Here is a 24,802-nt window from a genome sequence, read left to right as displayed (position 1 = left end):
ACACACACACACACACACACACACACACACACACACACACACACACACACACACACACACACACACATTCCAAACCTATCAACAATACACTGACTGAAATGGGGACACTTCCTGTAAACTATTACTTACTTGCTTTCATTCTGCTACACACACACACACACTCATGCATGCACGCACACACACACACACATACACACACACACACACACACACACACACACACACAGACTGTACCCCCAGAGCTTTGGGTTCAGCCTCCAGGTACTTCTCTTTCCTGTGGACGTTCCTCTGGAAGGTGACTGCGACCAGCGGGCTCTGAGCCGGCCCGATGTCCTCCTCCACCATCACTGCTTCATCTGAAACAGTCACAGTCTGAACCTTGAGCTCATGTAGGGGAGGCTAGGGATGGTTGTAACAAAGGTCAGTTGTAACACTTCCAAGTTCTCCAATCAGGAACGAGTTACAAATCACCTGAATCTACTCTGTACCTGCTCAATTTAGTCCTTATCCCACCTGTGAGGAAGAAGCTCCCTGTGACAGACACACACTGTTATAGAAGGAAAAAAAACTCATGTTGAGGTAAGAAAGTATGTTTTTTTTTACTTCATTTATTTTTTTATCAGCACTGTCTGTTCTGTAGTTAAACTCTTCAAACTTGTTTATTTGTTTACTTGTTTAAACATGTTTATTGTGAGTCTCTGTAGATAACACCATCCCACCCCCCATCCTTAAAGACAAGCTGGAAGGGATGGGGGTGGATCCCTGCTTCACGTCCTGGATTGTGGATTACCTGACAGGACGACCACAGTACGTCAGGCTGGGTAACTGTGTCTCAGGGACAGTGATGAGCAGCACTGGGGCTCCACAGGGAACTGTTCTGGCTCCGTTCCTGTTCACCCTGTATACGACCGACTTTAAATACAACTCTGAGTCCTGTCACATCCAGAAATACTCGAATGACACAGCTATTGTGGAACATATCAGGAACGGGCAGGAAGAGGAGTACAGGGATCTGACGATGGCCTTCAGTGCATGGATAAATGCCTAGGTGTGCACCTGGATAGTAAACTGGACTGGTCCCTGAACACTGATGCCATCTACCTGAAGGGGCGGAGCCGGCTCTTTATCCTCAGGAAGCTCAGGTCCTTTGACGTCTGCAGTGAAATGCTGCACATGTTTTATCAGTCAGTGGTGGCCAGTGTATCTTTCATGCTGCAGTCTGCTGGGGCAGCATGTCAGACACGAACACAAAAAGCTGGTCAGAAAGGCTGGGTCTGTGCTTGGCAGGAGTCTGGACTCACTCAGGACTGTTGTGGAGAGGAACATGCAATATAAGATGGAGGCCATCTTGGATAATACCAACCATCCTCTCCACAACATTGTGGCAGGACAGAGAAGTGGCTACAGGTGCAGCAAACGTCTCATCTCACTGCGCTGCAGAACAGAGAGGTTCAGGAGATCCTTTGTTCCCACTGCCATCAGGCTATACAACAACTCAGCCAAAGGAAGTGGACTAATCTAATTATTATTGTTTACTTATTATTACCTGTTTTTATTACTATTATTATTATCAACAATGATGTAATGGACACATGAATTTCCCCCAGGGAATTGTTACAATCATTCCAGATCTCCCCTGTTACATTATGGTTATAGAGCATGAACGACAAGAACATTCTCTGCAGCCGCTACTGCAGCGGAACACAACATCTGGATTTCATCACCGTGAGCAAACAACTGGATCTTCAGGCACACTTTCCTCACTGTCAGTTAAAAACCATGCAGCCTATACTAACAAAGCTTCTTCTTACCTGCCATGATCACAGTGTCCTGTGCAGCCTGGAAGTCTTCCTCTTTTTTATGAGTATTTATGAAGTGGTCCCGGACTGCAGCAGGTCGGACGTTTTGCAACAACTTTGTGGATCTGATCGAGTTCCGCCCCGCGTCTGTAACTGCAACATGACTCCTGCTGCTCGTTTCCTCCCATTCCCGGTATCAGCTGTTTGAAAGGCGGATTGTGATTGGCTGAGTGGTGGCGAAATAACTTTAGTTCTGCTTCTGCCAAAATCTGATGTTAACACAAACAGCTAAATACAAAGGACCTGCAGCCTCCTGAAGGCCTGAGGACGCTGTAGATTCATCCTGGACATTATCACTTGTCTTTGAGCTTCTATTGGAAAATGGATTTTTTGGTTTTCTTAAGGATCAACACAAAATATGAAAAGTAATCAATCTCATTATATTTCTTGCAAAGTTTCACATTCATAAATATAAATTTGCTAAAACGAAAGAAATGGAGCTGTATATAAAGACAGTAACATCGTCAAAAAACAAAAGACTTATTAAAATTATGAAATTGTGCTATTTTCCCATTTTAATGTTTTCAAGTCTCTTTCTATTTGTTTATCTTAATCCCTGGCATTTTTCTTATTGTTTTCTTTAATTTATCTAATATACTACTATTGTATTTATGTTTTTATTATTTTCTTTTTTTCAATGCTTATGTACTTGACCTCTATATGTTTTTGAACTGAGCTACTGTTGTGGTAATTTGTCCTGTTTTTTATGTGGAATTTTTTAAGTAAAGAAATTAAAATAGATAAATAAATAAAAAGACCTGAGGGCAGCAGGAAGTGTTAATATTTTAAAAAAGCAAACCCCAGACCTACCTTTTTATTCTGGCTTTTAATTAGATTTTATTTATTCATCTTTCTATTCATTTATATAGTTAAGCTGTTTGACTGGTATATCCTTTTATTCTATGATTACTTTCTGGATTGTTTACCTTTTAATAAACCTACTTTTGTAATTTATTTTATTTCTTCTTTATTTCTGGTTTTATCCACTTCCAAACGTCTCTCCTCTCTTTTAGCATTTTATTATTTCATCAGAAAGAAATAGGTTTAAAGAGCTGAAACCAATTTGGTTTGGTTATTATGTTAATTTATTTTGTCCCACTTTGAATGACAGCCCCTCATTTGTATATCAAAGCAGAAATGTATAAAGAAATGTAAAAAGAAAATACAGAAATAAATACGTTTGTGGGAAATACATAGGTAAAATAAATGGATAGATAAACAAATAATAAAGAAGTAAAGAATAAATTAATAAAATGGAAATTTAAATGGGAAAGTAAATAAATAGTGGAACTAATCCAAATCAGAAATATCTCTGTATGTCACATTTTATTGCTGTATTTATTTTAACATTTTTTGCATTTCATGGCATAATTATAGATTTCTTGAGTCATTTATTTTTGACTTTGGCAGTTTCAGTCGTATAGGGGAAGGGGATTTTCTTTGGGGAGTAACTATAGTTATTGTATAATACTGTATGTGTACCTATTAAATAAAGGCTATTGTGCAGAATGGCTTCATTTAAGTGTTAAAACATTCAATGTAGAGCAGGTGGAGAAATGTACCTATGGTTGTTTAATTTGTAAAACTGTCTGAGGCGAAAGCTGCAGATCAAAGACACAAACACACACACACACACACACACACTTAAGAATATATCAATCTTTATTGGCACAGGAAGTTAACAACAGGTAAAAGTGCTCACACACTGTGTATAGTTCCCTCATCTCCTTTCACTCCCTGACTTCACAGCATCACCTGATGGATGAAATGTGGAACTGCAGCTGTGAGCAGCAGCTCAGTCCGTCAGCTCAACAAGTGATCCGAACTACAGCTCCCTTACTCTTCATAACTACTGCAGATGCTGACACATGTTCCAGTCAATCACTTCCACAGTCTACTCCGCCCACCACGCCACTGTTTATCACATTAACACCGGAACACTGAGGATTTAGTGAAGGTACGGCTTAAAGAGCCAGTTCACACAAATCATGTCACTCTTACGGGGTCTAACTCTGCAGATGGGTTCGGTTTCATTTGTCCAGGTTTCGAGATCTCAGCCTCTGAGATTTCAGCTTCCACACCAACACAATGCAGAAGAGTGGAAATGTAACTGTGATGCTCACATCACTGAAAAATGACAATTTGAAAAACTCTTCACCACCTTATTTCTCCAGAAACCACGTCCTGGTTCCTCAGATAATCCAAAGACATGCCTGACAACAGTTTTCACCAGAACTCCTTTCTGTTGGAAAAAGTAGTCCCTATAAAAACTGTTGCCAGCTACATCTGTGCATCACGCTCAGTAACCAGGACGTGGTTTCTGAAAACACAAGATGGTGTTTGTGATTTTTAGATTACATTTCTCAGTGCTCTGAGGAGCACAAACAACATTTCATTCACCTGCGTCGTATTAAAGTGGAAGGCAGAAGATTCAAAAGCTGAAATCTCACAACCTGAGCACAGAAAACTGAAACCACCTGCACGGCTCGATGCCACCAGGGGGGAGAGAAACAGTAAGTCTGTCAGTGATTTGGGTGAACTGACCCTTTAAACTCAATATTCAATTCAAAGTTGCAATTCCACCATTTTTGTCAGGTACTTGAACGCAGCATAACATATTTGAGGATTTGGAAACACAACATTTGAGAAAACGATCTCATCAACAGGGGTTTGTTTTAGTAACTGTTCCAGACCTTTCAATCAAACTTTTATTGTCATCAGCAGCTCAACACGCCGCAACTTAAGAAAACACGCGCAAACAGACGAAACACAAACAAATCCGGAAAACGGATTCATCCGTTTGACGACACATGAGCTGCAGATACACACAACACAATAAAATACACAAATGTGCTGCGAATAATCACAACACAATGGTGTGAGCGTTTCCAGGGGACACCAAAAAGCGACACGTCCGTGCAAGTGCGTCCCAGCCGGGTTCGTCACTTTTTCGTGTCCCCTGGAAACACTTCCGTTGTGTTGGGAGCATTTGCAGTGTTTGTGTATATAGTTGTGTTGTGTGTATCTGCAGCACATGTGTCGTCAAACTGATGCAGATGTTTTTTTGAAGTTGTTTGTGTTTCGTCTGTTTGCACGTGTTTTCTTAAGCCGCGGCGTGTTGAGCTCTCAGGGCCACCGTAGGTCGATGAAGGTCATGCGATATGATCAACAGCTACTAAATGAACGACTGTTGTGAGATTGTTTTCTCAACATGCTTTTTTTTTTTTTTTTTTGTTATGCCCACTCTGTTGCAATGAATGCACAACACAATCTGTCTTTGGTCGTCACTTTTTGCATGTTTAAAGGAACAGTACGACATTTTGGGAAACAGCTGATTTGCTTCCTTGTTGAGAGTGAGACGGGAAGATCGATACAAGTCTCATAACTGTGCATCATATATGAAGCTGGAGCGAGGAGTCAGTTAGCTTAGCTTAGCATATAGATTGAGAACAAGGGGAAACAGCTGCAGAGCGAATAAACATATTTCCCAAATGCCAAAGTATAGCTTCAGGGCAGTGAAGTGGACTTGGTGGGGGGAGGAGAGATGGACTCCTGAGATGTGATGAATGTATGACCTATTAAAAATCTAATCTAGTTCATGCCTGGATTGTCCATCCTTGCATTTCTATGAAAACACAGCATCAGCTACATATAGTATTAAACAAGCAAAAGTAATAATAAGCTGGAACATCAATCAGTGCAATTAATGTTGATAAGGTAGAAATAATCCCTTACAAACATCTGTGTAAATATCCCTTTTGTGCTGATTAATAATGCAAACACATCATAATCACCTGTAAAGTTAGTAATTGGATAAATTCCCTTCTTTTCAATAATAAAATCCCTGGACGACAGAACACACAACATTTGATTCTTAAAAAAAACAGCAGAAGAAGAACAAAACATTTGACACATAATGCTCACACATAGATGCAGAATTTAAACTGTATTTGTCAAAACAAGCTGTATATCAATCTATATATATGTATAAATATATATGTATATTTCACTTCCACTGCTCAGTGAGAGAGTTATGTGGGTTAGACTGATATAAGAAACCAATACTAGCCTCTTGTAAGAAACTGAATATAAACTCATCACAATACTGACCCTTTAATACACTGGCTGTCTAATGTAAAAACATAACCTTTCTGATTATGATGAAGCGCTGTGGTCAGTTTTACACACGTGTGATGTCAGTTTGTATCGACATGTCATTGTTAGTATCATCATGTTTAGTGTCCAAATATGGAAACATTCTGTCAAAGGATGATGGGAAAAATATTCTGGCGTCAAATTCCAGTGACTTTGTGTAATCTTCTGGGGTAAAAAATATCATATAAAAATGGGCTAAAATTTAAAAAACAAATTGTTTTATATTGGCTTTTAAAACCTATATGTATGGAGTCAGCAGTGTGCCACTGGAATAATAATACAAGAGCTATTGATTAATCAAATTTGTATTTAAATGATAGATTATTAAATTCAAAGTAAAAACATATAAATATTTAAATTTTACAATTACTAATGCTTTTTCTTTGTTGTCTCTCTAAATAGTGAATTAATAATTGATTTTAAATAAAACTACAACTCAAATGTAAAGTTTTTAAATTTTACTTTTTGTTATTCCATTTGCTTAAACTTCAATGAATTCGTTTTGTGTTTTAGAGTTTTAATCCAGTGTAAAGAAGTGTGTCAACTGGAAGTTATATCTAAAGGCCAAGGCCAGGTTATGTCAGCGCTCCATCTGCTGTTCTGTGGGCCGGACTTTGACCCGCCGCTTAAACAGCTCATCAAATCGATCACAACTCTAAATGTTACAGCAGAAAATGAATCAACTGCAAGATTAAAATTGAGCGACAATGGAATAAGTAAATGGAACCAAAAAAAGTTAAAAATAAGTGTCTTTTCAAAATGTTTTTTGTGAGTCAGAATAGAAGAATTTAAATTTAATGATATTGTTTTTACTTTGAACTTATCAATACAACATTTAAATTTAATCAATTTATAACAGCTTTTTAAATTAATTTACTGATTACATTAAAGCACTATAAAGTGGCAGGAATGGTTAGGCCTCGGTGGAAGTGCCCCTCACCGCCTCACTGACTTGGGTTTCTAACGGGAGTCACCTCTGGGTGACCTCTTACGGCCCTCCGCCCGGCCCACCTCACAGAGTCTGGTAACCGTCGCTCCTCCTCTTGCGGCTCAGCAGGTAGGCCACCACCACAATCACGATGAGCACCAGCAGTGTCACACCCACCCCGATGGCCACACTGTAATTGGGCTTGTCAGCAGGACAGACGTCAGCTGGAAAACACACAACACAACATATATAAATAATAATAAAACCCAATAATGTCAAATATCGGTAAATCAATGAAGTCATTGATCAATAGTGCCATTTGAAAGGTGTCATTTCACCAAGCACAGGTTCATTTACTGCTGTATGTATGGAAGTGTGTGACTACTGATGTCAAATATAGATTTAACTTTTCATGTTTAAAAATGTATATTTTGCAATTCAGTTCACAGTTTTGCATTTTTAAGTTAGTTACACATTATCTGACAATTTGAAAATAATAAGCCTATTTTATACATTATCATTATCATTACAGCAGTGCTATACAGAAAATGATTTGTCCATGGAATTTCCATTTCTAAATATATTTTGGCAGTAATTATGAATTTGAAAATTTCAAAAAATTATTTTTATTTGTCAAACATACATACCCACATAGAATATGAAATTTAATGCACTTAAATTATTTTATTTTAATTTAATAAATAATTGCATTTTTATTATTTATTTATTTTTATTATACAAACTGTTGCGCCAACAAATTGTGCAACAAGAGTAGAGATCCTCTTATGTGCAACATCAAGATCCATAATGTTGTGGTCGTTTTATATGTTGCCTAATAAAACACATGCTGCGAAGAGCTTTGCATTTAACTGTCACAAGCTTTTTTTTGTTAGCTAATGTAAACAGTGACAGGCTGCAGGTTCAGTTAGACAGTAGTTAAACCAGCTCTTCCTGGCAGCAGGTGGCTCATGATAAATGCTGCACAGTGCATTAGTAAACTGCACAACTGTGTCACACAGCTGACACCTGTGTGACTGGACTGTGATTACTGACCTCTTTAGAATAATGTATTCATAATTGTTAATTAATATCAGAGATTTCTTTGCATGTTTGACACTCTCTGTGTCTGTCAAATCTTATGACCAACTACAGTTGGTCAACACTCATACAGACCAAATACAGTGTTATGGGTTGTAAAGATAAGTGATGATACGGACAATGAGTCATGGGAGGAGTTGGTCAAATCTTTAAGTAAACTATTACCATAAATGTAATTTGTAAAATTGAACTACTTGTAATGCAGCAGAATGGTCCTATAGTCATGTTGAGCTGGTTGGGTGGAACTCATTTTTTAATAACAGTGATATCAGTGAGGAATATTGTTCTTAATGGAGTATTTCTATTTGTTATTTTACACTTCTCCTCCACTATATACAATATATTTTCCTTTTTTACAATTATAATTACAATACAATTACTTTATGCTACTGTCCTTGAAAATACATAATACATGTAATATTGTTATATTACTTTTACTTGTAGCCGTTTAACGTTTAACACTATAAATACATCTTGTTGATAATACCTCTGTGCTGTTACTGAATGCAGGACTTGGAATACTTTTCCATTGTGGTATTGCATAACATTATATAAGGAGGACTCATTACTTTCATTAATGGATCTAAGATTAATGCATTTAATAGAGGCACTGTCTCTTTCTTCATGAGGACACTTACGCGAGCCAAAGTCACCGCTCTTGGTCAGATTGAAGGCCTGCATCTTGTCTTGATTGACATCCAGGTACAGTCCATTCCCCATGTAAAGAGATTCACCCTTGCAGGAGTAGGAGTGTCCGATCTTCGCAGGAAAGAGATGCATCGACTTGTTGTTGGCGAGATAACTCTTTAGAGCTGCAATAGTCATTAAAAACAATGCTGGGATTATTTCAGGGCATGATGATGACTGTTATAAACATAAAAGCTGACCAGATCAGATATGGAACCAAACTGGTTAGACTGGATTGTACTGAACGTAGGCTGGTTGTTACCAACATCACATGTTTAGCAGTAGATTCAAAGATCTATACATAACTGAACAGACAAACAAGGAAGTTGTTAAAGCTTTAATGCTTCTTGTTTGTGCTAACATTTGCCAGTGTTGCACAACACTGACCCTTAAACTGAACTGACAGTGACCCAGTTCTAACAGTCTAAAGTTTAATGGCAATAAATGATGTGTAGAGGCTGTATAAAAACATGAGTATTCTCAACTCACCTCCCTTGGTGAAGGCGTAGGAGAAATCGAAAGACAGAGCATCGACGTAGGCAGAATTATTAGCGACGCTCTGAGGAGACATAAGACAACAGGTTTTCACAAAGGCTCCATACTGGGTAGTCATGGTGCTAAATCCTTACTGTAACTATGTGTGAGATATCGCTTTTCATTTCAGTGAACAAACTCAAACATGATTGAGGATGTTATCAGACTCTATTAATCTGATGTAAGAAGAGCGTATATTGTGCTTGGCTGCAATAACTGACTTAAATAGAGTGGTGAGTATCCAAGAAGAGATTTATAGATGAGTGTCAACCAGTATATGTTATGACAAGTATGCAAAGAGGGCCATTTGACCAGATAATGCAGAAGTCAGTGATGTGTGTTGAAGGGGGCATTTGTAGCAAATTGAATAGCAGACTGATAAACTCTTTCAGTCGTGTACCACACCCTGCTTTGTTCCTGAACTATTTTAATGATATGCTGTTCTTGTTTTAGTTTCAAACATATAATTACATGTTAATATTCGTGTAGCTTTTCTGCAGTAGCAGCCCATGAGCCCTCTACATGGTTCTAGCTTTCTAATATCTAGCTAGTTAGTTAGCTAGATGGTTTTTTTTTTTTTAAGTCATTTTTTCTGACTTTTGCCTTTTTTATTATAGTGACAGTGGGAGAGACAGGAAAGCTGAGTAGAGAGAGAGAGAGAGAGAGACATGCAGCAAAGGGCTACAGGCTGGACTCAAACCCATGCTGCTGCGCTAAAGACTAAGCTAGTCAGCTAGCTAGTTAAGTAGCTAACCTAGTTTTCAGTTGGACTGGGTTGATGCTTTTCAAGCTACTGAGTGTTTGAACTTTTCTGTGCCACAAAGAAACTACGTTTGTTGATAAAATACCCGAAGTAAAAATTAACCTAATCTTCAATGTTCTATATCTTTAACACCTTTATTTAGCTGTAAATATGTTAAATATCTGATAAACCTTTTAGTAGTTCTTTAAATAAATGTTTTTACCTATTGTGTTATTTATCATTTTTCTACTTTAATGCTTTTGGAAGTTAAACCTAACAGCGGTGAGTATTTCCAGTAAAAGAAAAGAAAGCGAAACCAAAAACTCTAGGTTCTCTTACAGAAAATCACATTGGAATTTCATATGATGAACATATACATGCATATATAGATAAGTATGGTACATTTTCAATAAGCTATGTATTTTGTTATTGTCTTATATTCAATATCTCTATTTAAATTATTTTTTTATGCTAACAAATGTATCATTCTTTGATGTTGTTAAAATCACAAAGAGCTTGAATTCTGATGGCAAGAAATGCTGACGTAGGTAATTGATCTTATATGACAACAGGAAGCAGGAACGCCCTTCATTATTTCAGAAATGAAAATGAAAGCAACACTCTGGCCTGGCTGTGATGTCTCTTTACAGCTAAAATCTGAGGTTGCTTATCAAAAGAGACCTAGTTGGTCCGTCTGGACTGTTAATCCTTACTGATTTGTTTTGGACACCTAGCTCACAGAAAATGAATCAACAAGTATTTTGATATCATTTATCTTTTTAAGTTAAAATGCCAATTATTCATTAGTGCCTGCTCTTCTGTTGTCATGGGTTTCTGATTTAATCACAGTAGACTGAATAACTTTTAGACAGTTGATTGGACACATCAAGACGTGAAAACATCACCTCACAGAATTCCACACGATTGTTTGACATTTTGCACATTAAATGTCTGTGTTTGTTTATGCAGTTATACCTGGGTTGGGTTGGGGAGTTAGTTTGACAATGATACATTGATTCTTTCACCTGCTCATATCAAGTGTCACTTAGAAAAACCACTTAATGAATCGCACAGGCATTTGCAGACAGTAGCGGTGTGATACAGTTTCCTTGTCACATGCTCTTAGAACACGCCTGTCAACTATAGTTCCCCTTTTTAACACTAACACCACATGACGTTACCAGGGTTAATTCTGTTAATGTTGTACTGTTTCATTTCTGGACACTCCAAATTTAAATTCCAAATCAGTGTGCCAACGTCAAGGATTGAAGGTTTTGGAAAAACAAGGACTAGATACCTCCCCCATCAACAGCATTTGACATTGTCATATTTGTGACAAATCAGGGAAATCAAACATACCTTGTTGAACATGAAGGTGATAAAGCCCTCTTTGAAGACAAGGGTCAGGTTCGCCTTTGTTTCCCCACAACTTCCTGTAGTCTTGGTCTTTGTTGGCTGAACAATAAAGGTTCCATTGGCCTGAAACATAAACGGAGAAATGAAGCCATCTTGTATCACAATGTTCTAGAAGGTACTGTGGCAGTTACAAAGTTTCTTTAGAGTAAACAACATGTCACATAGGATTATTGTGTCTTATGACACAAAGATGACACACATTTAACCTTCTGCAATCGTCAAGCCCACAACAATGAGGAAATTAAAACTCATGTGAAAAGATTTTCTCAATTCCTGAAAATAGGATGCTGACATTCGCATTGACGAAATTTGAGTCAGAGACTCGTGCAGAAAGTTCTATCCATTTTGATGACTAACACAATGGCTTAATAAAATCCAGAAATCCAAGTTTAAGATTAGAATCTGCTCAGAGAAGTTGCTGGACCTTTGGACTACCTTTGCCAGGGCTCTTGTTGTTTCTATGACTAATGAAATGTACCTTTGCTGTTACCAATCGGATCTGCAGCGCCATGTGGGCCATCAGACAAACCACTTTTTTGTCAGTCATTAGACTGTAGTTTCCTACAGTCAAGTTGGTGGGTGGGGTGGGTTGTGGAACAGGTTGGGTTGTAGGCTTGGGGGTAGTGGTTGTAGGCTTTGGGGTGGTGGTTGTAGGCTTAGGGGTGGTGGTTGTAGGTTTGGGGGTGGTTGTTGTAGGCTTGGGGGTGGTTGTAGGTTTGGGGGTGGTTGTTGTAGGCTTGGTTGTGGGTGTTGTAGGCTCGGGGCTTTCCGAGCTGCCAAACTGCTCCGCAGGGGACACAGATGCAGAAGGTTTGGATTTCTTCCTGTCTTCAGCTGATGACAGCGCTTCAGTCAAAAAGACAGAGAGAGAAACAAATCCATTTCAATAAAAATGTATAAACCACCTCCCAACTTCATTATCTTATATTTAAAGCCACATTCATTTATTGTTTTGGCAACTTGCTGGCAGTGGAACAACCTGGAAACCTAACATCTGACATCTTGTTTCGGCCCACCAACTAATGGGAAAAACCCTAGTTTCTTTGGCCGCTAGATGTTCTTCACCAACAGGTCACAGACCTTGACTGTCTGCTGGAGTGTACCATGGACGAAGTGAAGCTTTCTTGTAGAAAACAGCTGCGTGCTGCTGCTGAAACCATAGCTGATGATATAATTGATGGGCTGTTAAACCCATAAATCCTGCCATATATGTGCCAGATTTATGCCGTGGAACCGGGCGTATACTGGGCCAGAAGAAAAGACGCATGTGACCCAAGTATGGGCCGGATTTATTTTATTATCTGCAGAGTTGGATGACAATTATCTGGGGGTTCATCAATACAAGCGAACCCTTTCATATGACACACGTAATTTTTACATTACATTAAAACAACATCATTAAAATTAAAATAAGCATTCTGACATAGTTTAATAGCTTTACTGTTTTTAACATTGACATCAGCTGACTGCCATATTTATCTAAGTACACTTGTCTTTTGCACAAGTCACATTTACGACACTTTATGATGTGTTTTCGGTGCACAGCTTATCTGCAGTGGTATAATGTTCGGTTTTAGGGCTTGGACACACAGATGGCTGACTTTAAAACGAGTTAGGTTACTGACTATGCTCATTTTGAGCCAGACAGATGGATATGGGACTTAAAGCAGTAATAAAAGAGTAAATACAAACTACGGCCTTCAATTAGTTGTCAGGAGTAAGTAAATACGAATATTCCTTGAAAAAGTATAGTTCTTTTAAAGACCATAAGATTTAACATTATCATTGCAGAGTCATTAATCTAACTTAACTGCTGTTTTAAACAGTGAGTTCCGGTTTCAACACAAGTTGCAGATTCACCCCATCCGCTAAAAAAAAAAACAGCGCTCTTCTGCCAGCAGACATGTGACTCAGACACTATCGAAAGACTGCGGAAATTTCTGTTCCCTAAACAATCCAGGAAGTCACACTGAGGTCCGATAAAAACATGCCATGTCTCATTTATTCACCCAATCAATAAACACACACAGACTTTTCTGATCACCACAGTAAAACAGCGGCAACACTCCAACATTAAAGCTGTATGAAATTATTAAGAAGATCCCGTAGGAAGCAACAAAATTCTGTTGTGTTATAAAAACGTATTAATGTTTTCTACAAACTAATTTCTGTCATGTAGCCCATTAAACTCTGTGTCAGAGTGTGATTGGTTGAGCCTCACCTGAGACAGCGCAGCAGACAACAATGAACACAACAGCCGTCTTCATGGTGACAGGTGCTGACTGACGGAACCTCTTCCTGCTGCACTTCTCTTGACACTCGCTCAATGTGGAACAACACCTCTGCGTCTCTGCTAAATAAACAGCCGCGTCAAGTTCACACAGGCGCATAGAACAGAACCGGAAGTCATTGATCTAAAAATAAAAGCATGTGAATGGAAGGATACATTTCTATCAGTTTTTGGACTACGGATTTAAGACCTTTAAAAAATTATTCTGTGTGCTCAGAAATTCCATGCTATATGGCAACCTTTTTTTTTTTTAAACTAATTTCGGAAAAATGGACGCTACTAATAGGTACTGATAGGTACATTTCTTTATAACTGACCCCGTATTATATATTGTTATAAAACTATCTATTTGTAATTCTTTAATTTATTTTTTATTAATCTCTGTTTTTTCTATTTATTATGTTGTTTGATTTAATTATATTCCTTTTGCTTATGTTTTTTTTTTGTCTTACCTATATTTTTTGTCACATTGAATTTGTCTGTTTGTATATGTAATCAGTAATCTGATTACAAACATGATACAGTAACACTATAATAGGGATGTTAAAACAGATCAAAGGGGGAGGGGATACATTGTCTTTCTTCAACTGTATCAGTGATTTATTACATCCTCTATGACTTTAAACAAAACCAATAAAAAGACCTTGAATAAAAAATAAATAAATAAAAGCATGTATAATGATCAAAGAAATCTGCAACAAATATAAGGTACTGTTGATAGTGCAAAGGGAAAATATCTGAATATCTTTTTAAATAGCCTACAATATTAGATAAAACGTTACTTCTATAGTGTTCTATAGTATTATCTATATTTGTTTGATATATGAATGAATCATATTCAATGTTTTATTTTGAAAAATCATTATGATCATTAGGGATTTTCTTTTATATTTGGGACATGAAATATTTTCATGTACAAATTAATGAGTTTTCTGATTAATTAAAGAGGTTTAAAGGCATAATCCCCCCTTAAAGTTACAAAATATCATTACAAGTACCCCTCAGTTTGATTTAATTAAAGTGCAAATATGTTCACTACAAATTAGACATTACTTAATTGGTAAATAATTTTTTTTATAATATGTTGAATATAATATAATATATTTTTTTGAATGAACTTGATTACTTTTCAGTAGCATTAATTTAGTCTGCTGGTGCCCTGTAGAAGGTTTACAACCTATAACCTCTCCAAATTCATATTGAATGAAAACACAAGCTTTTTACAGAAAAGAATATATTCAGATGTAACCTCTTTAATCACCAACATTTTGTTTAGTAACTGTAATTAAATTACATTTTTCCCCCAATAACTGTAACAGATTACAATTGTATTTATTCTGTAATCTAATCAACGTAATTCCGTTACGTATGACTGCTCCCCACTAATCTGGAATACTGTGTTATGCCGGAGTGGTATATTTTAAGTGGCACTGTTGGAAGGCTATGGCGATTGTAATTTGAAAAGTACAAACCGGAAGTGGTACTTTTGATTCTTAAGCGCTAATGATTCTTTCAAACTTGCCAACTAATATCAATACTCAGGAAACGAAACCAATGTGACAGCAGTCAGGGGGAGGGTTGCCTAAAACTGCTAAAACTGGAGGCAAAGGTCACATGTTCCTGTGCAGTGAAACTCCGGACTCTCTCACAGACCAGGCAGTTCATGTGTTTTAACCGCGTGATTCACTCATTTATCAAGTCCACACGGCAACTGCCAACTAAACATTTCTTACTTTATTTTACCTCAGGCTGCACGGCATGTACTGGGAACACACGCTCCTGCCGTCACTATCAGACATCACAGCACTAACAGCACCAGAACCAGGCTTGAGGCGGTTTTATCAAGGCTGGATTACTAACTGTGCAAAGCGGGCCCAAGGGTCCTAAAAGCCCCAGGCTTAATTTACATCTGCATAATTTAATTGACCGCAAACTTGTTATAAATGTTGACCACTGAAGTAGAACATGACCACTCTCCATCTTGTAGCCCTGGTGTTGCAGAGAGAAACTGCAGGGTCAGTGTCGTTCAGTGTTTCAATTAATATTATTTTATTTTAGGAGAACTCCAAGAAGGAGGCTCCAACCAACGATTACTTTCATTATCAATACATCTGACAACACAGTCATCATTGATTGATTGCTCAGTGTATAAAATGTCAGAAAATGGATAGTTCTCTGGAACCAAGTTAACATTTTAATGTTTGGATCAACATTCAAAAACCTAAAAACTCTACACAGCACAAAAGAATAGCAGCACAAGGGGAACATGCAATAAGAAATAAAAATAAGAATAGAAACATAATCTAAAAGATAAGATAAAATAGAAATATTATGTACAACATAAAAAAATGAATTATTAAGTGTTGTGCAGTTTGTCCCGATTCTATTGTAATATACAAAATGTGCATATCAGTTTTCCTGAGATTTATAGATTTGAGTCTTAGACTGTGGCGGTGTGCAGCTTTGAGGCATGTTGCTGGAAGAGTCTGTGGCTGAACGTTGCCTCAGTTCAGCAGTGGGGGAGAGGGGTTGTCCATAATGGCTTTCAGAGTTTCCTGTTATAGAGAACTGGCAAACTAGCAAATACTCACATCTGAGAAGCTGGTACCAATATGCTTAGAAATGACTTCAGCAATCAATCACTCATCAAAACTGTAAATGAAAGTTATTCTGTCATGTATAGAGGGTGTCAGCAGAGGCCCAACACCACTTTTCTGCCCAGGGGCCCCTCAGGAGGTAAATCTGGCCATGAGTGACTTGTAACACTACTACTAGTAGTAGTGTAACAGCGGTAGTAATAGTAGAATAGTCAAAGTTGTGATAGCAATAGTTATAGCAGTTGTATTTATACTAGTAGTAATGTTATAGTTACAATGGTAATAATTGTAGTAGTGCCGGTAGTTGTAATCATGCACTACTATAACAGTAGTACAATAGTAGTCATAATATTAGTTGTAGTAGTTATGGTGACAGTAGTAGTTACAGTTGTGTTATAATAGTACTACTAGTGGTGGTGGTGGTAGTATAGTACTGAGAAGTAGTAGTAGTAGTAATGCAGCAGTTGTTGTAGCATTTGTTGTAGTAGTTACAATAACAGTAGCAGTACTAATAATTTAATTAGTCGTTTTTCTAATCATAACAATAAAGGTAATAGCAGTAGTAGTGTTTTCAGTAGTAGTAGAAACACTATTCATTGTAGTAGTAGCTGTAGTAGTAGAAGTGGTAATATTGTTATAATAATATTAAATGTAATAGAATATAGTAATAGTAGTGGGAATAATAGCAGGGGTGGTGGAAGTAAATGTAGTTGCAGTGGAAGTATATAGTTATATAGTGGTTGTAATAATTCTAAAGGTAGAGGTAATAGAGTTAAGCAGAAGTACAAGTTGTATTATAGTGGTTGTAGTAGTAATAGCATTGGGTATAGTACTAGAAGTAGTAATAGAAGTGGCTGGGACACAGCAGTGTCAGAGATGTAACAGTAGTCTCAGTGGCTGCAGTAACAGCAGCAGCAGAGGAAGTGCAGGGGATGTAGCAGTGGTACTCACAGTAAACACGTCCATGTAGCTTTGGTCATATTAGATTGAATGTAGCTGTTACTATGTTAAAAGATTGCCTGATTTCATGTGACACAGAAAGAGGAAACAAGAAGACAAACTCTCTCTCTCTCTCTCTCTCTCTCACACACACACACACACACACACACACACACACACACATAAAACAGGTGGTTCACTTGTGTAACCTCAAGGAGGAACCTGTGTATTGTCATATTCAGGCCTGTGTTTACTTCAGCCCTGTGACTCAGTGTGTAGCAGATGCTTTACAAATGCTTTGAACCCAAACACGTGTCCCATCGCTTCTGCTCCTGGTTAGTTTAGTCTCATTGTTCTTCACAAAAGCTTAAATTAGAACAACCTCAACTTACTGAAGTGGAACCATGAAAATTATCATTATTATTATTTGTACTATGTGAATTTGATTAATTATCAGAACAAAGTCAAACTCATCTCAGCAGCCACGCTGAATATGAATGTACTGTGCATCAACTTTAAAAGGGCACTTCACCATGTTTATCTGTCAAAGTCAATTTACTAGTCTTTACTAGAATGATTTACAGTCTTTTTTTTCAATGCTTCTTTCAATCATTTAAATTGGAAAATTTACAAACAATCAGACATACCAGTTCTCAAATAAAAGAAACACAAAAAAATTAAACAAAAAAGAATAATAATAAAAATAAACAAAAAATACATAAATTAAGAAAAAAGGAACAAATGTATAATTTAAGTGACAGACAAACTTCTTGTTTGTTACAAATTTAAGAGGCTGAAAGTAAAGATCAATTAGAAACAACTTGACGGACTTGATTTAAGAAATTTCACCTAATGAATATGAAATTTCTCTAGTAAAATCAGGGGGTTTACAATATTGTATAAATTTTAGAATATTCCACAATCTGTGAAAGTAAACAGCCTCTGATGACATCGTCAGGGGTTTTTGGATTAACTCGGTTTGAGAGTGTCTAACGGAAGTAGTTGCATTATGAGAAGGCTTTTTGGAGCTTGACCCACTTAGGGACTAATATTTGCTTTATCTCAGCCTCTGCCATACGAAATTGCTTGAATATTCCTTAAGACATAGGGAGAATTTAGTGATCTTATATTTGTACTTTAAGGCCTAATTCTTGTTGTAGATAATGTAGACAAAATGACAGCAACACCACAAAACAATTCAAAGACTCCTAACAGGGCCTCTAAATTATTATTTTTGGATGTTAAATGTCTGTGTACATTAATAACATATGTAAACATTACAGTAAAACAGGTTTAAATTTTGAATTCTGACTGGCCACAAAACACAAACATGCTGATTTATATAATTCCATTCAGTCGTCATGATGCATGTGAATAAACAAAGAAAGAAAAAAAGAAAAAATATATGTGAATAAACTTCACATTCATATGGTCAAAAATTACTAATTGTGCCTTTAATCTTGCTGCTGCTCTGCTCTAATATGAAACAAGGTCACACTTAGTCTCCTTCTAAACTATGGGAGCACTGTGTTTCAGTTTCCCCTTTGGTTTAATTTCCCGGGAAAATGCTATGATAATGAGACCGCTCTCTGCCAATCCCGATGCTGCAAATCCATCTGGCCCCGCCTTCTATGACGACAAATGAGAGGAAACTGTACATTACCATAAAAGGAAAATACTCCCGCATGCGCAGTGGCTTGAGTTTTGTTTGAAGTGAACTGCTGCCTGGAACTGCCCTACAAGCTGCAAAGTCGCCAAGCATTTGATTTTAACTGTATATTTTCCACATTTCCTCCATATTCTTTTAGTGCCTCTATGCATCGTAGAGACGATGTTAGGCCATCACTATCCAAATGCCGACAAGTCGCAACAACTGGTGAACTATGTGGAGGATTATCTGGAATGTGTGGAGTCCCTACCTTTGGACATACAAAGAAATGTTTCCCTGCTTCGAGAAATTGATGCAAAGTATCAAGGTACTGTGTTATACCTTTTTATCATTAATTACAAGTGCGTGTGTAAAAGTGGAAACATTGACGGCGGTGTGAGAGGATGGGCTGAAATGGTGGAGCAGGCGCGAGGCTTGTGTTCCCATTTTGCAAAAACCGAGCGCCCCTTGTTCATGTCCACTCAGATAAACAGTAACGTGACCAGCTAAAATGTGAATAATTATAACGACGAGCCAAGTGTTGAATTAACAAGCAAGCCAAGCGACAGTTAGCATAGCCCGGATACACTCCGTCCTGTTTTGTGTGTGACACCAAACTCATTGAGAAAATTTAGAAATTTATGATTTCTCTCTCTCGGTAAACGTACACACACATTATGACCCGATACACATCTGTAAACGAATACTTGGTGTCCAATGACAAATTCGGCGTTAATATAATCCAAAAACTAGCACGGTGTAATAATAAAATCTCAACTTTTTCAATAGGTACACACTACACACTGCCGCCCACCGCGGTGTTTCCACGGATGATTATTGTGCGAATACCAGGGAAAACAATGAATAAACTTAGTCATTTATTTGAAATAAACGCTGCCTTATGTATTAAACGTATGCCGAAGCCCACAATGTAGAATAAAGATGTGTCGAAGATGGTGTAAGTGTTAATTGATGTATGAACATTTGCCCAATGACCATGGTCGGGAGATATTGCTGTTCTCTTAACGTAAGCTGGTGTGACATTCTGCATACGAAAGAGCGCTGGTTAAATGTTAATTTTCGCACTGCTGTTTGTGAAATGGGATCAGTATTTAGCTGATGACAGTTATTTATGACTCTGGGGCCAAAGTTAAGGTTGTTAGTATTGTTAATAAAAGCCTCTAGTACAGGAAAAACAATTCTCATTGTTTTATGTTGACGCAGGTTGAGCTGCGGCGTAAAGCTGCCTCCGCTCCCAAGAAGTTCAACGACACCATCGGTAGATAAAGACACACATCAACTGAGTTCATACGCATTCGCTTTAGATTATTTTTAAAACAGATTACACATCTTGAGCAGCTAGTACGACGTCTGCCCCACTACTGCTCCGTCTAGCTTGAGCCGCAGAGCCGGATAGCTCCTCGTCAAGGCAACCCCCTTCAACTGGCGTCATTTCCTGTGGGCAGGAGCTCACTGCGGCTCAGCCCTCCTCCAATCCTGCCTCTAACATGTCCAACTTCAATTTCACTTCAGCAAAAAAGTTTAAAATGTCTGCTGAAAACTTGTAGCGAGCACTTTATTAGGAACACCTGTACACAGGCTTATTCAAGCAATCAGCCAATCATGTGGCAGCAGCTGTGCAGAGTATAAACTGTAGATACAGGTGAGGAGCTTCAGTTCATGTTCACATCAAAACCTTGAGGTGGATGGACTATAACAACAGAAGACCACGTCAGGTTCCACTTCCTCCAAGACCAGAAACTTGAGGCTGCAGTGGACACAGACTCGCCAACAGGACAGTTGAAGACCTGGGCCCATATTCACAAAGCATCTTAAGGCTAAAAGTAGCCCTGAAATTGCCGATTTAGGAGAAACTCCTAAAAATAATGGGCGTGTCAGTCCTAACTTTAGGACTCCTAATTTTTCTAAGAGTAATTCACAAAGCCACTTAGTGCTAAAAGTTGCACCTAAGTCTGAGAGAAGCTAGAAGTAGGGGAGAGAACTCCTAACTCACTAAGACCAAATCACAAAGAATCGTAAAGGGCTGCTGTCATTCTACGCTGCAGTGTTTTTGAAACCTTGCACGATGCTGAATTACTTAAAAGATACGACTCAATCATGAGGGAATGATCATCGCTGTAGAGTTTTTTGAGGATGCAATAACATCTCCTACCAACTGAAACTACCCGATCAATGTGGAAATTAAGTGTTTGGCAACGCTTCATTACTTGGCAACAGAGAAAAGCCTATATATCCACCAATCAATAACTGCACTGTAATCGGTGCCAGAAATGGAACGCATATAAAAAATATTGCACATCACAAGATGAGGATGTAACAGTAAAACAAAAAAATCTCACCATCAACACAGAGGTTGTATTGATGCTGCCTATACAGTTGTAGACATTGCTGTACAGTGTCCAGGATCTACACACGAGTCATGGATCTGAATGCAGAGTGACCTGAGGCAGCTGTTTGAAAGGATCATATTTAAGCTGGATGTCACCTGGTGTACATCTACAACAGGCTGTTGTAGAAATCAGCAGAAATGATGTGGTGAAGTCATGTCAACATGAAGGACTGAGGAACTACCCAGTGTTAGTGTGGTGTTCCTAATAAAGTGCTCAGTGATAATAGAGGAAATTCAACCCAGATTATAAGTAAAAGTAAGAGCTTAATTTTTCAGATATAATGTATCAGCCAGTCTTGTGTAGCCTTACACTAGCCTAACACTTACCACAAACATCCTTCATTCATTTAACTTCATGCGTTGTATCTTAAATACTAATGTACAATTTGTTAAAGTCTCAAAACACAAAAGTCAAACACCTTCGGAGCTCAAAATCTCATGCTTCAGTTTTTTCAGACATTGTTGTGGGAATTTAATCAGTGATGCATTTTAGTAAAATAAAATGGTAGTATAATTATGTATACATATTGTAATAAAATGTTTATAATTATTAAATTATATAAATAATACATACTGTTGTCATAACACCACCATACTACTATCATATTACTTTATACTATCTTCTATTTTGTTACATTTTATAGTAACATATAGCATATTTTTGGTGAGATTTATTATTATTATTACTCATGTTTTTGTCGCATTGACAGGATATCATTTAAATGATTATATATTTTGTTTTTTAAAATTATTTTATTTTTATTACATTTTCCTTATGATTATATTTATATAACATCATCATTGTCATACATACGAAAGCATCACATATAAACGTCAAAAACTACACACACATGCACATACATCATAGACACATACCATACACATCATATTCTTTTCAGTATCTCTGAATATGAACATGTTTGTCCATTATATGAACCCTTTGTGTCACACTTGTTTTTGTTATGCTTAGTCACGAATAAAAATAAAAAAAAAAAGAAAAGAAAAGAGATTGAATGGCAATTTTGAAATGAGTATGGACTGATTTTTTTTTTTTTTCCAACAGTTTTACAAATAGCAGTGAGAATTATTAAGGCAGCTGATAATGACATGACCACATGCTCAGTTTCATTAATGTGTGTGTGTGTGTGCTGTGCTCTGCAGAGGTGCTGAAGGAGGTGGATGAAGTGTTTGAGAAGTACAAAGGTGAGCAGGATGCAGCTCAGAGGAAGCGCCTGCAGATCCAGCTGCAGCGGGCGCTCATCATCAGCCAGGAGCTTGGTGACGAGAAGATCCATGTGGTGACCCAGATGACGGAGCTGGTGGAGAACCGCTCCCGCCAGATGGACTCCCACTCCCTGTGCCTCCAGGAGCCCAGCGAGGCAGAGCGGCTCACCACAGAGCGCCGCTCCAGTGTCCAAGAGCCCCCTGCCCCCGAGCGCACTTCAACCCGGCGCCCACGGCGCCAGCGCAACAGCGAGAGCCGTGACTCCAGCCACCCGTCGGCCAACGGGTCTATGGTGGATGACGCTTCGGAGGAGCTGTCCATCCCTCCTCCCCGGGAAAAGAAGTCCAAGTCTGCTAAGAAGAAGAAGCGCAAGTCCAAACAGGAACGGGACGCCTCGCCGGTAGAATTCGCCATCGACCCCAATGAGCCCACCTACTGTCTCTGTGAGCAGGTGTCTTATGGCGAGATGATCGGCTGCGACAACGACCAGTGCCCTATTGAGTGGTTCCACTTCTCCTGTGTGGGCCTGACCTACAAGCCCAAGGGCAAGTGGTACTGCCCCAAATGCAGAGGGGACAACGAAAAGACCATGGACAAAAGCCTAGACAAGAACAGAAAAGACCGCCGTTCCAGGTAGTGACCTTCATCTCGAAGAGGTCTTCAGCCCGAGGGTTAGGACTGTCGGTCGTAGTTGATAACAGTACTCGTGATGTTGTAAGAGCACAATCGAACACCATTAGTAGCAGCGCTTATTAATCAAGGACGAGTTGTATTTGAACTTGTGCTGTTACATCACTGATTGTTCCCACTGGCTATAAGTGCACTGTGGTCTGTAGGAAGTCCAGCTGCTGCAAGAATCATCAGCTTGAAGCTGCCGTCATCCTCAAGTGTTTTGCTTCTTGTGGGACTTTTTTTTTTTTTTTTTTTTTATTATTTTGACTTATAAGAAAAAAAAAAAGAAAGCATCGTTTGGTTTAGTATCCCTTTTCATTCTGGTCACGTTCCTAATAAAAAATAAGGTATTCCTGCTAATGGTCATGATCTTCTTCAGTTTTGGCCAAACTCTTTATTTTAACTTTCTAAATTATACTCAGTTGTTTGGAATCTGTCTAAATCTGTCTTTATACAATAATGGCTTCTAGAGAATAACCCTCACATGTTATATGTTTACAAGAGATTGATATTTAATTGAGGAGATGATTGTTGATGGGACACTGGAATAGAGCGTCATGTTTGTGGACTTAACGTTTTCACTGGTTCACTATCACTATCGTGTACATTTCTTTTTATATTCATTAAAACAAAGTATTGTCATTGAGTTACCTGCTCTGTTTTCTTCGCTATGAAGTCAGCCATGTTAGTCACCAGTCATCAGTCCAACACTTTGGCCAAGAGTAAATTATCTCCACGACCATGTACAGGTGTGAACGGGTGTATGGCTTCCAATACACTGAGCCTGGCCTCCAGTACAGTAAATAAACTACTTTCATTATATGAATTACTAAAGGACGTAGAGGAACAACAAAACATAAGACACAGCGAGCAGAGAGAGAAGTCATCACTAACTGCTAAGCTAAAGAAACGAGCAGATCTGAATAGCAGGTAAACAACAGAAACGTGCAACTGGAGATGATACAATGCTCTTACTGCACCAAAGGAATAAAAGCCCTGTCAAGAAAAAAAAGGGGTTTCTGTCCACTGACATGTTAGAGTGCTTTTAATTTGAAATGGTTACAGGAAGTGAGTTTGTATTAACTGTACTAAAATACAGAGATGACCAATTATGCATGTTAAACACTGCAGCTATAAACTCCCCCTAACATAGTAGAGACTCTCACACTGAATATATAATTTTTTCATTTAATTTTAATTTATTTTAATTTGGTTTCTTATTTATTATAATAAAAAGAATAATATATTATTCTCCCTGAAGGAAATGGTGGGGGCTACACTGTAACTTGTCTGCGTTAGGATGGGCTGTGTACTTTCATGTGAGTGTGAACATATCAGAGCTGGCATATTTAAATATGTCATGCTGTAAATACAAGCTTTTTATGTTTATTTATGATTCATTTAGACTAATGAGGCTACCAGGCAGTGTGCACTCTGTGCACTGTAGCCAATTCAGTTAAAGGTCCATACAGTCTAAAGGTGGATGTCCATGTGTTGTTTGATTATAGATCAGGTCTAGCTTCTATATTAATACTGTGAAAGTATCAAAGCCTCAGTCCACAGAGAAATGCACACAGCCTGTATTCAGAAACTGAGCCTTCA

At 38.0% G+C, this 24,802-nt stretch overlaps 3 protein-coding genes across 4 annotated transcripts in view; 1 reads left to right on the top strand and 2 right to left on the bottom strand.

The window, feature by feature from the left end:
- Positions 1–1,970, bottom strand: part of LOC111667956 (uncharacterized) — an 11,582-nt gene extending 9,612 nt beyond the window's left edge. Inside the window, exons 1-3 of one of the 2 annotated variants that reach the window (XM_087178650.1) lie at positions 1,812–1,963; positions 489–547; positions 235–356 (exon numbers count right to left, since the gene is read on the bottom strand). In XM_087178650.1, coding sequence (XP_087034776.1) covers positions 235–345 — 111 coding nt within the window. In that variant the 5' untranslated portion in view covers positions 346–356; positions 489–547; positions 1,812–1,963. Of the gene's footprint in view, positions 1–234; positions 357–488; positions 548–1,811 lie in introns of both variants that reach the window. The other variant, XM_023423824.2, reaches the window with a different exon arrangement.
- Positions 1,971–3,503: 1,533 nt separating this feature from the next.
- Positions 3,504–13,793, bottom strand: cd68 (CD68 molecule). Its single transcript, XM_023423801.2, has 6 exons — positions 13,641–13,793; positions 11,898–12,265; positions 11,363–11,482; positions 9,217–9,286; positions 8,679–8,852; positions 3,504–7,166 (listed from the first exon to the last, which is right to left on the bottom strand). The coding sequence occupies exons 1-6, from the start codon at positions 13,684–13,686 to the stop codon at positions 7,027–7,029; spliced, it is 918 nt and encodes a 305-aa protein (XP_023279569.1). The 5' UTR covers positions 13,687–13,793; the 3' UTR covers positions 3,504–7,026.
- Positions 13,794–18,957: 5,164 nt separating this feature from the next.
- On the top strand, positions 18,958–23,846 carry ing2 (inhibitor of growth family, member 2). The gene is made up of 2 exons (XM_023423804.2): positions 18,958–19,221; positions 22,465–23,846. Exons 1-2 carry the CDS (start codon positions 19,077–19,079, stop codon positions 23,163–23,165), a joined length of 846 nt encoding a protein of 281 aa, XP_023279572.1. The 5' UTR covers positions 18,958–19,076; the 3' UTR covers positions 23,166–23,846.
- The last annotated feature ends 956 nt before the right edge of the window (positions 23,847–24,802 follow it).

Source organism: Seriola lalandi, unplaced genomic scaffold (assembly GCF_002814215.2).
Source record: "Seriola lalandi dorsalis isolate HSWRI2012SDOR001 ecotype SW California unplaced genomic scaffold, Sedor1 jcf7180002054694, whole genome shotgun sequence".
Lineage (NCBI taxonomy): Eukaryota > Metazoa > Chordata > Actinopteri > Carangiformes > Carangidae > Seriola > Seriola lalandi.
This window is presented reverse-complemented; position numbering and strand designations above follow the sequence as displayed.

Coding starts and splice junctions, on each gene's coding strand:
- cd68 (XM_023423801.2), bottom strand. CDS start 13,686: ATGAAGACGGCTGTTGTGTTCATTGTTGTCTGCTGCGCTGTCTCAG. Junction 9,287..11,362: donor TCACCTTCATGTTCAACAAG/GTATGTTTGATT, acceptor ATGTCTCCTCAG/AGCGTCGCTAATAATTCTGC. Junction 8,853..9,216: donor CTACGCCTTCACCAAGGGAG/GTGAGTTGAGAA, acceptor TGACTATTGCAG/CTCTAAAGAGTTATCTCGCC.
- ing2 (XM_023423804.2), top strand. CDS start 19,077: ATGTTAGGCCATCACTATCCAAATGCCGACAAGTCGCAACAACTGGTG. Junction 19,222..22,464: donor AATTGATGCAAAGTATCAAG/GTACTGTGTTAT, acceptor TGTGCTCTGCAG/AGGTGCTGAAGGAGGTGGAT.